The 15,264-nt window shown below is 36.5% G+C and overlaps 1 protein-coding gene across 1 annotated transcript in view; it reads right to left on the bottom strand.

Annotated features, from left to right (window-relative positions):
• The window catches only part of VWA3A (von Willebrand factor A domain containing 3A), a gene marked incomplete at its 3' end in the record, with an annotated part of 34,910 nt that extends 20,154 nt beyond the window's left edge, over nucleotides 1-14,756 (bottom strand). Inside the window, exons 1-20 of the mRNA XM_010086106.1 lie at nucleotides 14,692-14,756; nucleotides 14,341-14,428; nucleotides 13,579-13,703; nucleotides 13,426-13,500; nucleotides 12,093-12,147; nucleotides 11,248-11,346; nucleotides 10,121-10,227; nucleotides 9,716-9,841; nucleotides 8,328-8,436; nucleotides 7,113-7,178; nucleotides 6,527-6,652; nucleotides 5,651-5,789; nucleotides 5,458-5,561; nucleotides 5,129-5,209; nucleotides 4,150-4,244; nucleotides 3,410-3,529; nucleotides 2,524-2,598; nucleotides 1,776-1,920; nucleotides 548-746; nucleotides 80-150 (exon numbers count right to left, since the gene is read on the bottom strand). Of these exons, the coding sequence (XP_010084408.1) occupies nucleotides 80-150; nucleotides 548-746; nucleotides 1,776-1,920; nucleotides 2,524-2,598; nucleotides 3,410-3,529; nucleotides 4,150-4,244; nucleotides 5,129-5,209; nucleotides 5,458-5,561; nucleotides 5,651-5,789; nucleotides 6,527-6,652; nucleotides 7,113-7,178; nucleotides 8,328-8,436; nucleotides 9,716-9,841; nucleotides 10,121-10,227; nucleotides 11,248-11,346; nucleotides 12,093-12,147; nucleotides 13,426-13,500; nucleotides 13,579-13,703; nucleotides 14,341-14,428; nucleotides 14,692-14,756 (2,070 nt within the window). The remainder of the gene's footprint in view (nucleotides 1-79; nucleotides 151-547; nucleotides 747-1,775; nucleotides 1,921-2,523; nucleotides 2,599-3,409; nucleotides 3,530-4,149; nucleotides 4,245-5,128; nucleotides 5,210-5,457; nucleotides 5,562-5,650; nucleotides 5,790-6,526; nucleotides 6,653-7,112; nucleotides 7,179-8,327; nucleotides 8,437-9,715; nucleotides 9,842-10,120; nucleotides 10,228-11,247; nucleotides 11,347-12,092; nucleotides 12,148-13,425; nucleotides 13,501-13,578; nucleotides 13,704-14,340; nucleotides 14,429-14,691) is intronic.
• Between the last annotated feature and the right edge of the window lie 508 nt (nucleotides 14,757-15,264).

The raw sequence follows: 15,264 nt of genomic DNA, 5'->3' as shown, positions 1-15,264 counted from the left end.
GCGCTGTCAGCTGAACAAACACTGTTGAATCTTTTTTCTGAAGAAAAACATAACTTAAAAAGATACATATAGTTCATACCTTTTGGGAGTAGTTTTTTGCTTTTTCCATTTCAGACACGATAATAGTGATATCATCACTTTCAAAAATACCTGATAATCAAATATATGCTAATCAGTGTGGGGTTTTTAAGTGTACAAAATATATCTTTAAGTGTACAACAATTTGGAGAGCATGTGAAATATCAATGAAATGAATCAAAAAACCTTTGTTTTCTGTAAGCCAGGGAGTCTGGACCTACCACATTAGCAACTGTATTTTAAATGCACATCGTTAAAATAACCAGCAGAAAATAGTGAATTAAAATAGAAAAAAAAAAAATCCCGCATGAAGTCTGCATTATAATATTCTACAATACAGCTGAAAGCCTCAATCAAACTAGGACCTCTGTTTATATCTCAGTGCTAGTATATCATTATCACATCCTAAAAAAAGTAAACTACTTGATTAATGAAAAAGAAGTACGTGCTGACTTTTGTTTTCACATACCTGCTTCTCCAAACCAATGAAATCTCCCATTGGCTGCCCGTACTATTTCTTTGAAAGCAATGACAGTTTCAGTTGGGTTAGCGTAGCGGGCTGGCATAATCCTGTTGGAGTCAATGTCCTCTGTTACACTGAACAGACAGACATGAAGCCGCAAATCAAAACCTCTGCAAACCTCAGCCACATAAGCACTGACCGTGTGCTGCAAGACAGAGAAGGGGAAGGAAGGAAGAAAAAAAAAAAAAATAAATCAGATGAGCTTTCATCTACTCCACTGGCTCCTGAACTCAAGTACAAACACTCTCAACCTGAGCAATTTAGTACAGGAGCACACCCTGAGTAGCTGAGTGCCTCCTCAATTCATGCACATACATGAAAACTGTTGCTATTACTAGTGACAATGGCAACAGCATTGCTGCAGCCAAGAAGCAAGACAGAGCAGCTATCGGAATCAAAGACACAGGTCATGGACTTCTAGGTAGCCATGCACTGAAGGAAAGAAGTAGGGATGGAACTATTATTTTGCCTTTTTAATGCATCCTTCATTTTCTCGTTATCCACATGGGCTTTTAATGATTTCTTAGGTTTGCCTAGAATTTCCAGAAGTTTGGTAACAAAAGCAAGTGACATCCTACTGTACATGCATGGTTGTTCCACTTGGATTACCTATGTTCAGAAACTCTAGGCTGCGCATGTGGCTTAACAGCCACTGAGCACATGCACTATGAACATATATCCAAGTAATGGATTACTGTTATTAAAAATAGGAGCTGTCTCTATGGATTTCCACCATAAAATTACTTGTGGCTTTGTTCCCATGAGTTGCAAGGAAATTATATCATATAAAAAATCGGGAGTTGGTTTGTTTGGACTCAGAAATCTGCAATGATATGATGGCCAGAGTTGGAGTGGGAAGGGAATCCTAAAAATATCTCTTGAATTTTCTATGATTCACACATATTATATATTGAATATATATTTATATATATAGCATATATATAAATATATATTCACACATTAACATTTCCTGCCTCCAACACACAAACAGTAATTGCAGAAATGGAAGTTTGAGATCCTGACAGTTGTGCTGGCTTAGATATGTAAAGCAGAAGTATTCTGTCAATAAGGTATGGTGACTAGCCAAAAGAAAAAAAAAAGAGAGAAAAATAAATTTAAGATTAATTCTGATAGGAACTTACAGAAAAGTTGCAAAACCTGTGATGATACTCACTGTTTCCTGATCAGGTATTCCCGTAGTCAGCAGGTAAAGTCCTTGTGATTTGTGTTTATCTTTGTATTTGAAGTCTAATTCCACAGCTCTCCTGAGAGCACTCATTAAATTTCTACTCCCCTTGCACTGCAAGTTCAACACCCACCTAAAAGAAGATGTTTACAGTTCAAAGAATGAAGCAACACAAGCTTTTGTTTCTGCTTAACGCGATAAAGAGAATTACAAATTTTAAATAACACTGCACTGGAGTCTAAAATTTTTGATAATGACAGACAACAAAACAAGATGATATAATGACACGACTTATTTGTTCTAGTTTCTGTACTGCCACTGTGGCAAACTAGTTTTTAAGATAAGGTTCAGAGCACAGAGATGAAAGAATTCTCTCTCACATAGAAAAACTGTAATATAGTATAACTTACAGGAATAACAATGAAACCACAAAGGTATAATGAAACCACTGAGGGTGTAACTCCTCAAACAGAAACGTGGGATTTGTCTCCAGTGTATGTGGGGAAAAAACTACAGTTTAGCTTTCACAAATACAAAGTCACTAGGATATATTAAACTTGAAAATGCTGTTTTCACAACAAACCATCGTGAACAGTGTAGAACAGTTCATGGCAAACTCTTTTTGTAATATGATAAATTTATCAATTTTCTAAATTGTTCACAATGCTGTTTAAATCTGTTTCATACTACCTACAATCACTTATTTCAGATGTATAGGAAAGTTATTTGATCCTACCTCCAAGCATTTTGTAAGTTTTCTGGTTGGGAAGGAACCAGTTCCAGCTGCCAAGGCAAGATGTTGCTCCCAAATCTTTCACATAAAGATAACAGCAATTAATTTTCAGACTATGCTTTAGAACAAACAAAAAGATAGAGTAAGTTCACTGAAAAAGAAAAATCTGATTTGGGGTATTACAGATGTAAAATTGCCTGATGTTAACTATTTTCTATTTCAAACAATTTAATCATTCACATTTATCCATGACTCAGGGGTTGTCAGATTTTCAAGGTAGTGGGCCAGACTACATTTTTCTTTCCTGAACAGGATATTATGTGAGCTGGTAAAAGCTCAGTGGAAAGATTGTGACAAAACAACCCAAACAGCTCTGCTCTCCCACCAGGTTTGGAACTCCATGAGCTGCTGCCTCTTGCTTTTACCTGCCACTCAGAAACCCATCCAGCTGCTGCTCAGTTCACTCAACCACCAGTGTTGAGTACAAAATCATAGTACTATTAAGTACTATTGGAGTTACTGTAAAATTTAAAGGGTGCTTTCAGTTATGGTACCTGAGGCACCTCCAGAATCCTCTTCCAGTAAGTTTCTGACATGTGAATTGATACTGTTATGAACAATACGGCAGGACGAGAATTTGTCACACGTGTGATGCAATCCATTTCTGCAAGCCTCACCCCAAACAGTGATTTTTAATTACTAATCTGATTCCTGTACATGTGATCCATACACCTACGCAAAATGATAAATCAGTGCTACTCTTGCAATTATTTCGTCATAAATGTTGAACACAATTTAAATATAAAAAATATGCCCATTAATAACTACAATGTCTCAGCAGATTTCTTTCATTGCAATGTGTTACAATGCTTATGCTTATATTGCTTACGCTATAATATTGAAGTAATCCTTATTTGACATTTGTTCCTCAAGTAAAAGTCGCAAAGAATGTTGGATATGGACAATGTACATGGAGTTTGTCACTGATATATCAACAAGTATAACCACCCTACAAGAAACATGTTATTAGTAAAAAAAAAAAATCTTATTTAATGACATATTCTTATCTCCATTGTACTCTAATCCACCAGGGAAAGCATCTCCTAAATATGTATCAAAATCTATAAACACTGAATCTATATTTAAAAATATCCATAAAACATAAGGTACGATTTTTAAAATAGAGTAACAATAATGGACAGGTCTATCTTTCTTAGGCTATGCAATAATCAGGGTACTGCCACATGTAGCAACAGCAACAATGGCTGTTGAACCCTGAAGAACCCTATTCCTTCTCTCTACTTCTCTCTACTTGAATATCCAGAACGCGTCTGAAACGTGTGACTTGCTAGAAAACTCAAATTTAAGAGTCTCCTTCTGTCTCATGGAAATGGCGGTTTTATGTTGACTGATGATCACTGGATTCAGTACATTTACTGGATTATTAAAAAAGCTGAACATAAGTTTTCAAAAGTGGACTGCTTACGCTGGTCGCACCTGCAACTGTTGTCTCTACATCGGACTGTTTTCTGCCCTGTATTACTTGGTGCTGACTTACACACAAAACAAAGGCTGTCAAATAGGAACTATCACCAATACACAAAAAAAAGGGTTATCAAAGTACGATACCTCCTTTCACAAACACTTCCCCATATTCTTCTGCTAGCAACAGATAGCCAGTCAATTCGTTTCTCGTAAGCTGTTACCATTTTAGCAAGAAGTTTCTGTGGATAAAATACAGAAATTTTAAGTTTAAAATAAAAAAGTTCAAGTAAGTCTTTTATTGCCAAATGCATAATCCAGAAGTAACATGACAGCATAATATTGAAAATATTTATACAATTCCAGTTGTGCTTAACACAAACGAACACATCTTGGAATAAAAAGCTGCTCCGACTTGAGACAATTCAATCAATACTTAACATAAATCTATTTTCTATAAGGTATTTCACTGTTCTTACTGAATTCACTTGTGACACCACCTACAACATTGTTTGTAAACTCTCTTTTAAAGCTTCCCTTTAGACAGACACCAAAAACAATGCCACCTGCATAGACTGAAAATAATTTACTTGCTAAAAAGTTACCCAATTAAAAATTCACTTATATTACCAGAGACTCAGCCACTGAGATATTACCTTGTTCTGACACTCAATTACAATTTAGAGATCACCACATGCCACACAAAAGAAACAGTTACCTGGCCTACCTTCTGTCTGCCATATTTATCACCAACATCTCCCTCTCTCTCAAGGGTGGGTCAGAGAACATAGCTGGATTTTTTTTATACTTTTAGTCTTACAAATAATTTTCATCCACCTCTTCGATCTTCGTTGCCAAGGCTAAAATGCTAGTCATGGTAAAAGAGTAACTTCAGAGTGAATTATTTCTGATGTGACCATCTGCAGAATATTATAATTTGGCAATCATGTAGAATTTACGGGATTGGGATTTCATCACTTTACAATGGAGACAATTAGCTACTTCCCATGTGGAAAGGGTAAAGGATTCACAATGAAAAGTATTTATGTAATTAACGGGACAATTAATGTGGAATAACTAGATGGTAATCTAGCCTGACAAGGCCACATCACTATACACAACTCACCTGATAGTTGTATAATACCGGCAGGTCAACATGGATATTTTTCACTGTTCCATCATACCATTCAAACTGCATCATCGCTTTCTAGAAGGATAAATAATGCACTTATGTGTTTACAGAAGCCTATATAAGCTATACTAAGATGGAATTCCTTCCTGAATGAGTCTTAAGAATGGCATACATATCTGATTTGAATCTACCACTTAAATTTCAGCTAAAGCCTGTAGAATTTCACCAGCTTATAAAGTACTGATTTTAATTAGAAAAATGTAGCAACAGAAAGAAAAAAAGAACACAAAACAAAAGAAGAAGAAAGGGTCCCCATCACTTACCTCATGTAGAGTTGATGATACTGTTTTTTTAAGTATAGGTACAAATTCTTCCACAGGAGAAAAAGCATTGGGAGCCAAAACTTGATAAAGATTTAACTTTTTAGCTATGGCAAGGAATAAAGAAATTAAATAAAACACATGCTCTGTCTTTAATTCATGTCTCATACCTGTTAAGCTTTTCTTTCTGTGCTACCTTTCAATCCATTTGTCTTTAACCAGTCTGTTGAGGTTCTGGCCAGGATGCACGGTGTTTGAATAACTAGTGGTCCAGTGTGCTTTGAAGGCTTTGGTAAAGAGATGGAAGGTGGTGTATTTGCAAATTCTGTGGAAACCTAAAACAGATTTTAAGAAAAACTCTTGCAAGTTTTAGCACATTTTTTTTACTCTCAATCCAAAATATCCATCGTGGAATATTACTTTTACTTATGCTCACCAAAGTGCTGGGATTTCAACAAGCAAAACACTTCAAAAATAGCTACCATTGGTCCTTCTAAAAATAGATTTTAGGGGACAATGTTCTGTTAACTTCACTGTGCTTGCCACAACACAAAGCCCACAGGGAAATTTTGGTTATGCATGCTAGCATGAAAACAGCCAATCATTTTCCTAAGAAAAGCAAGTAGTAAAGAATCTTTGTTACACACAGATCAAATCTCAACTGCTCTGTTTTCTACCTGCACCAATCACAGAGCGAAAAAACCCACATTTTACCTTCCTTCACACCAATGGAAACAAGTCAACAAAAACTCCTGTGGGGGACTAGAATTCCTTTATTTCAAAAAGGGGTAAGAGACCTTTATTTTATGAATGGACAGAAGTTTGTGGAGGTGATTTTTCATACAGAAGGTTTACCTAGTAAGTTTCTTGAAATGACATGCTTTTATTTGAGGATATAAGACCTTCTAAGTCATTTCAGGGTGACTTCTGCTCCATATCTAGTCTACACGGTGCTTAGTAATTATGAGGTTGGAAGAGAGATGAAAGAATTCTCTATATATGAAACAGGGAGGATGGGGGGAAACAGGAATATTATTCACAAATAAAAAGTACATATGAAAATGATACATACATCTGCTATTCTACTAATAAGTGATCCACCAACTCTTCTTTGAAAAGTCTGTTTGATGCTCTTTAGCAGGTCCTTAGCCTTCTGGGATTCCTGAAGTAGCAAATGAACATCACTGCTATCAATATTCTGCACACAAAAAAACAAAGGGGGAAAAATAAGTTAACTACTATTAAAATACCAACCAAACACAACTTTCTTACTTTGATGTACATAAATCTATACAAGACTGCCTGGCATAGCAGAATTGAGTGTAAGCTTATCTAATGCACCACATAGAAGTTACTATTATAAACAAGATATTATTGTTTTGAATTGGTCTACAATAAGCCACTGCTTTCATCCTATTCACAAGCTTTAAGTCAGTGAACGATATCTGCAAAATCTACGGCACCTTTAGGAAAGCATTTTCAGTTGCAGAAAGAATTAACCACAAGTTTATTGGCCACATCCTCAGCACTTCCATGACACAGACTTTCAGCACCACGTCTTGCTATAAACTTCTACACAGATGATAATTAGTTTGCCTTCTCAAAGTGCAGAATCATCAAAAAGAAATAAAAATGTTTTGTCTCTAGCTGTCACCTACCTCTCCCTTTGAAGAGTAGCAATGATAACGGCCTCTTACAGCTTCTGCAAGGTTCTTTAGAACTGCCTACATATATAAATAGGAAGAAAAATAGTTACTTTGATTTGGTAGTCTCTTTTGATAACATGGGTTGTTGGTATTCAATTCTCAAACAGACAGAGAATCTTTGATGTACATGCATTGAAAAAGCCAAAGTAATTATGTTTCCATTGTTTTCTTACCAGTCTTATTTTAACATGGCTGAAAAACTAAGTGAAGAAATGTACAAAAGAAGCAATAAGGGTCAAGTTCATTGACCTTGTGTTAAAATGCCAGTCACTTTCTCTTGCTTTGAAGGCAGGCTTGTGCTAGTCAGATCAAAGGTGCATCACCAAAGTCTACAAGTATAAATATTGAGCTATCCTTCCCCTGCCCACAATTACCTCTTAAACTCTTTGCTGCTTTTTTCACCTCTCCCATCTCCTTCTCTCCTACCATCTGCCACTGCAATCCTTTTCCCACAACTGCAGTACCCCTACTGCATCCTATCTTCTCTTCAAACAAGGACTTCAGCTGAGTCCTCCCTGCCACTTAAGTCACTACGTGCCTTAGGGGAAAGCTTAAACAAGCAATCAACACCTAAAACCAAGTTTCTATGAAGCAGCTACTAAGCAAAAGTAACTGCTTATACCCTTCTGTCCTCCTCTTCCTTCAGGCAGTCACTGCTAACATCGCATTGCTCAACATGGTAATTTGAGCAGGGCTGCTAGGTCTTGCACTGATGCTATTCCATACAAAAATACTCCTATCCCAGAGACTGCCATGTGCGTATCACTCCCAAGTCCCTGCCTTTCTCCTATGATCCCTCTCCCTATCTACTTGTCCTTACTGCACTATTGCCTACCTAAAATCCCTTATATTTCTGCGTTCACCTGCAAAAGTGCTCTTAGCCCCAGAGTAAGCACACAGGATGATTATCTGGAAATAACTGCTTCCCTTCAGCTGCCAAGCCTGTCAACACCACTTGGTTGCCACTTCTGGCTCTGGTGTGAACCAAGATGAATGCTCAAACAAATTTTTTCATGTGTGTAAATCTGCTCTACAGAAAATTCAACTCTAGATGAAGAACTCTTTATTGAGTAGGTTAGCTTCCCCACAAGTTTATAAGAGAAGACATTGCAGCTGATAGGAAACAAATGTCAGGACACTTAATGAAGTATTAACACAATTACTTACAAGAGAAGCAGGATTGCTGCAATCATATGTAACAGCATGAGTCTGCACTTTTCTCCCCAGCATACACTGCTGAGCATAGTCAGACAATATTTCCAGAGACTGATCAGGGCTGATATAAATAAATAAAAAAGGAAAAGATATTAACAATGGCACTAATCAAATGGGGGGGAAAGGCCATATTGAAGAAGACAGGGAAGAAAACTAAGTGGGAAAGAAATAACAAATCATGGCAATGTAATCCAGTCATTTAGCACAACTTGACCTCCTCTCCCTCTCTCAACAATTACTGAGGTATCAGTACTGGGATTTGGTTCTGTCCTGCAAACCTGCATGACAATAAAAGCACTAAGATTCTATTCTGGTTTATAATGGCTTGTGGATTAAATGTTCTAAATTATTACTTGCTAGCCCTGGAAGCTAAAAACCAGGAACTGTGGTTTTACCCCCCAGTTATAAACTGCGACAGAGGTTTTCAACTCAGACTGTATGTAAGGATGTCCATTTTCTTCCAAAGGCACCAAAGAAAGTAAACATTTGTTTTGTGTTTAGAACTTAGCAACCCACACAGCTTTCATTCCCTGAGTTTTGATGGTTCTTCATGGCTAGTAAAAACATTTCCTTACAGCTACACTTCTGCCAGGTACAGATATTAAGGAAGTTTTCACTTGCACATACTACAAACTTCTGCTTTCTGTTCAAAGCAGATCTAAGCAAAACTCAGAACCTTTTAACTGAACACTGTGTGTTCAGTAAGTTAGACGAAATGTAATCTCAGTCACCCTAAATATCAAGCTTGCCAAGCTTACATCATCCCTTTTTTTCACATTTAAAATAAATACAATTAATAAATTAGGGGTACGGTAACACTCCCAGAATCCTTACTGTAGTCTTTTTCTTGTAATCCAGTACTGCAGTTTTTCAAACGATACAGTAGAACTGCAGAATTTAAATCTATAATTTATCTAATTTTAGCCTTTCTTTATTTAAACAGACATTTTCAGTTTTCCATCAGCACAAAGATCACAGAGATAAGACTATCTTTGAATGCTTAATGCTATTTTACAGCAAAATCTAGTTTATCATCTAATCTTCCCAGAGGTGTGGACCCTTTCAGTGACATCCTTAATGATGCTGAAAGATTTTTATTGATGTAACATTAGAGCTAGCAGACTCTGAAAACTGATCTGCGAAGGAAAAATATAGCTTCATATCAGAAAAAAGATTTACAAATAGTAAAAAAGAAGAAATAAAGGAATTCAGTGGCATGAACTAAAACCATATGAAACCTGGATCTTAAATTTTCTATTTTTTTTTGTATCAAGCTCAGATTCTTGCACCAATTCTGTATTCAAGTTAAAGCTGATTGTTAGGACAGATAATGAATTTACCAGCTTCCTACAATAAGAACCAGATAATTCAACTCTTTCATCATAAGGACATGTTTTAAGGCTTTCAGCAAATTGCAGCCTCGACCAGGCTCCAGCTGTTGTATCCACTGTCTTGCTTCATGCAGCCTAGGGGTGGGGAAAAAAAAATAAATATGTACACTTAATGTACATCACTTAAGATACATCATGAAGATTACTACAAACCACAGGAGCTGCTAAAAATATTTTACACATGAACAATCATCTTGAAATCACTGACTGCACTTAAAATTAATTGCTATTTTTCCCTCTCATAAATCACTGCAGGCAGAAGATGAAAAACACTATCATCTACGAGAGATTGCTCTAATTAAATGGAGACTTTCTTGAAACACCATTATTTTTCAGAGAAATGAACTTACTTACACATGAACATTGATGGTTTTTGGACTCTCCCACAAAGGTGAAATTTCTGTACTGAATGAGAGGCAGTACAATTGCTTCTTATAACACAGCTGTTCATCTATTAAGCACTAATAAATTAAAAATTGTTAATGCATTACTATCCATGCTGCTTCTAGTAGGGTTATGTAAAATAATAAAAACAGTAATTTTCTAAAAATAGTTGACAGCAATATTTTCAGTTACCACAAAGAAAAGCTTCCAAGAAAAGGCCATACAGATTTGAATACTTGGTACAGAGAAAAAACCTGCAAACTTACGCTAATCCAGCCAATTTGTTAATGGGGCAGGAGGCAGGGAATATTTGTTGTACAGTTTTCTCTTCAGCTGATGAGCACATGAAACAACATACTGATCTAGAATGAGCATTTTCACCCATCAAACAATTACTACAAAATGTTCAATAAATATTAATGGATAGGGCTAAACAATAGTTCAGGTACTGAGGCTAAGCCAACCAGACTACATGGAACTCAAGTTTTCTTGAAGTAGTTTTATGTACAAATGAAAAATGCAGATAATACAAATAAAATTTGAATAATTCCTGAATGCAGGAAATGAAGTTGTACAAAGCTTCAAAGTCAGACAGTAAAACAGCCACAATGTATCTTCCTTCCTTAACACAAAAGTTTTATAAAAATAAAGAGCACAATAAAGGACAAGTTTCTTTTGGGGCTTCAGGAAGTGATTACTCACTCAAGTTCTGAACAAAACTGTGAAGTGTGCCTTGTTGTGACAAAACATAAAGGCATAAGGAAACTATATTTACTTGGTTCTAGCTCTTACAGCTGTTTCTGTTAGGCAAGTTTATTCCATAGAGAATGCTGGTACAATAATTGAGAAACTTCTAAATATAAATATGAAAAGTTTTATTATTATGGTACATACTGGAGTTTGTTTGGATCTAGACATTAACAAAGACAATGCGTTCAAAGACATTTAAAACATACTTTTCTCCAACAGAAAACTTCTACTGTATTGCATATTATGAATTTAAGCAGATTTTTTTTCCACTTTGTTTCCGGCTTGTAGTTATACAAAAGCTTGATTAGTATGTTACAATTGTCAAAGTCTGCTTTATTATTACTTACCAAAAGGTCCTTCTGAAAATCCAGCAGTCTAGGTCCATAACTCACACCAGACACATCAACCACAAGTCCAACTTTGGTTCCTTTTATAAGACCAAACACCTTAAGAGAGAAAAGTCAATGTAAATACTAAGCTTATCTAAAGTTTAAAAATGTTATGTTTTATTCTGTGCAATACCATTTTAAAATCAAATATTAGGTATTTATTTCCACTTTAAGCTTTTTAGCATAAAGATGACACAGTGACAAAGCCAAGGGGAAAAAAAAAAAAAAGAGGACTACTGGCTCCCAGTTTACCCTTACCAGTAAGTCATATTCACTCCTTCCCAAGACAAACTATTGATTATTTGAGAGGATAAAAAATAGCTTTGTCTACAGCATCTCCTTCAGATTAAATCAACCAACTTAGTGGAAACTAGATTTTTGAATGTTGCTTCTTTCTCTGTCCCGTTCAAGAGGGAGTTATGTCCCTTTCTCATTCCTGAGCATTAGCACTGCTAGGCAGGACAAGTGATTAACCAGCTGGGCAAGCCAGCCCCACTCCAGTGAGAGAGGTTAAGCTCAGCATTGTCTGCTTCTGTTTAAACCACCCTGAGAGGTCCTGACGATTAAGATTGCTAAGAGAGAGACTAGATCTAGAAAGTAGAAAACCTCATACCAATGAAAGATCAAGAGAAACAATCCATTGCCAAGATTAAGCATCACTGCACATAACGTGCAACTCACAGTAAATAATTAAAATACATAAGCTTTCTGGAAGCCACTTTTCACTAGTATTCAAAAGCTAATTTAGCTTTTGAAAAAAAACACAGTTTCATTCTAAAAACATACTGCAAAGTTAAAGTTACCTTTCTGCTGTCCTGCAACAGCCACTGAATTCGCTGCTGATAAAGTTCAATCGCTCTGACAAAAGGCATAGCACACATTTAGCTAAGGCATTCTCTTGCATTGTGTATCAATGTCACATTCAACCATTTGACTTCACCACATCCTTTTTCTCACAGATCCAAAATCACCTCTTAAAAACACTGTTTTCAGTGTTCTCCTCCAACTGGTGGTTGGAGGGCTAACTATTTAAATACTTCTTCCCTGAAAGCTGCTTGACCGATTAGATATGTAGCTGTCTGAAAAACTGTATCACTGAAATGTTTTCTAATCAGTTGCTGGCTTATTCTCTTCAGAGACAGGAGAGGGGTACTCACCATGTGTACGTGTGAACAACAGAAGCTCAGGCAAAACTGAGTTTAGTTCATTACACATAAGTCATTGTCAGGACACATATTTAATACAAACTGCATTATTGCTTAAAACACTCATGAAATACAACCTTGTGATTGAAAGGCAGCACACTCACTGAAGTTCCAGACTAACTGCAGCACAACTTTCAACCATTTCATTTCAAAATAGGTACAGCCCGAGGTAGAACAAAGTGCTTGCTGTCCTCCAAAATTGTTTTACTTCAACCAGTTTATTTTTACTACCATCTGCATAGTTTTTACAATTTGGCAAATAGAAAGTTTAAATCAGCATTTCGAAGGGTGGAAACCTTTTTGATTTTTTGAAATACAAAAGCTACTTCTTTTTTAAACCAGATTTGCAATCTGCTTAGATAGTGCAGGGCCCAAGTACTGCAGGTGGACCTTCTGAAGATTCTGGATCTGACTGACACAGTGAGGTATGCTGACGTAGCAGCACTCCTAGGAACAGACTGACAAGTATTGTAAAGACCAGCAAAAACATTATGACTACTCTATAGCTTATTGAACCTATTCATTAAATGTTTTCCTCAGTTTAAGTTTCCTTGATTTTATACATTTAAATTTCACTTAAAAAACTTTTAACTTCCACATTATCATGACTAGATACATGACTTGAAACTAATCCAAGTTACAGTAAACATAACCCACAAACATGCAGTATTACCTGTGAAAACCCAACCTTTCACTAGCTGCCTTTCTAAAATGCACTAACTGCCTCAGTTCAAAACCTGGTTGATAGGCATCTTCATTAAAAGCTCAGGTGTAGTGACATATAGTTATCACCTACCCAAAATCTCAGCAGAAAAGATTTAATGCTGAGATACTCTAAAGTTCCCAGAGATAACACATTAAGATTTAAGGCAAGAGGATGGGGATATAGAATCAGTTATGCATCAAAATCATAAACAAGATGGATACTCACTCAGAAAGTCTGGACTCAAAATAGGTAACAGTCTCTTCTGTAAACTCTATCTCTTCAACATAGTTTTTTGAATTCCTGGAACACTATGAATAATTAGCATGAGAGATGCACACAAATTAGGGCTGACTAAAGAAAGGGCAGTCTTGCACTTACAAAATAATATTGCCTTCATTTATCAGATGCTCTAATGTTAGTTGCAAGGATTCTAAACTGTAGGTTCTTAACCATTCTTCTGTTGTTTGCACCTTTTTAGGCTGTATTTTCTTCATTTGTACTCTCTACAGAAATAAGAAAACATTAAATGCAGTATGAGAAATTACATGTGCTGTTCAAATGTGACAAAAATATCAGTCCTAAGGATAGCTACTGGTAGGCAGTGTGTATCTGAGAACAACATACTTTTAGGTACTGGCATAGCCTTTCAGATGTGGGATGCAAAGGAAAAGGTTTAAGAATACCCTCAGACTGTGAGCTAAAAGAAGGGGAAGGAGAGCTTAGCTTGGAGGAGACAGGAAGGAAGGAAGACAAGAAATAGAAGAGTTTAATAAAAAAAAGATGCCAGTAATTTACCAAAGAGGAAGAAAAATTAAGCACATCCAAAACCCACCTCACAGAGTTTAAAGGGGTTATTGTCTTCTGCTTTTCTAAAGAAAAATGTGATATCAACAGTTGATCTACCTTTATTGTTTTGTCCTATTTGTTCACAGAATGATTCATCTCTGCAGAGAAACTACATGTAGTTTCATGACTTTAGTGAAATTGTGTGCAAACACATGTAAGGGAACATCAGTTGTCCATCAGCTTACTTATTCCCCACAGTATATTTATAGTGGGTATATGTTACTTTTCTAGTTGCTCCATTAAGCAGGAAAACTTGCCTACCAGCAAATCTTGTGTCTTGGTGATATGCCTTACCAGCAATCCATTATCTGGTCCTAGGTCAGATACAGTAAAATCTTGCCATGATGGATGATCACCCTGTAGACTGGATTTTGTGGTCACCCTACAAGACAACGAATTTTATGGGATGACTTCATTACCCATAGTATTTCTGCATTGTCATAAAGGCTTTCCAAGTTGGTTTGTTTTTTTTTTTTTTTTTTTTTTTTTTTCCCTGTAGGAACTCTTTTATACTTTGGCATTTGTTAACACATTCCATTTAATAGATGATAAGTGTTTACATAGTACATAGTTTATACGAGCTACAGTTATTTACTCGATATCTATGTATGAAGCCCCAACAAGATTTTGTAACAGTAACCTTACCCAACTTTTTCCAAAAACTGATCATTGTCCAACAGCCGTGCCATTTTCCTGATGTGTGTATCCATTACATGAATAAACTTAGCCTTGTTTAAAAAAGCAAAAAGACAAAGTATTAGAGTAAAAAGCTTAAATCCTCAGGAATACACACGATTTAAAAACGTCTTAATATTGTCAGTAATTATATGATAATTTAATCGCATGTGGGACAACAGCAAATTAAAAAAACAACTGCAAAGAAGGTGCAATTATCCATTTACAGAAAACACACTTCGGAATTATTCTGCAAGTTATTTGCTAAGGGGTTTTATGCAGTTAATTACATGCACAGCTGCTGGTAGCCTAGCTCCAGAGCTCAACAGAAAAAAGATTAACCGCGGCCAGGCCCTGAGCTCTGCGGCCGAGCGGCAGGAGGCAGCCGGGCTGTGAGACGCGGGGATGGAGGCCTCCAGGTGAGCCGCCCTCGGGTTTAGGCAATAAAACCAGAGCAAAACGGATCATAAAATCCTCTTTTTTCACTTCGCTGTGCTCCTCCGCCTCCATCCGTCCCCGGCTGCCCGCGCCCTTCGCTCCCCA

Source organism: Pterocles gutturalis, unplaced genomic scaffold (assembly GCF_000699245.1).
Source record: "Pterocles gutturalis isolate BGI_N339 unplaced genomic scaffold, ASM69924v1 scaffold47325, whole genome shotgun sequence".
Lineage (NCBI taxonomy): Eukaryota > Metazoa > Chordata > Aves > Pterocliformes > Pteroclidae > Pterocles > Pterocles gutturalis.
Note: the sequence above shows the minus strand (reverse complement) of the source record. Positions and strands in the feature narration are given on the sequence as shown.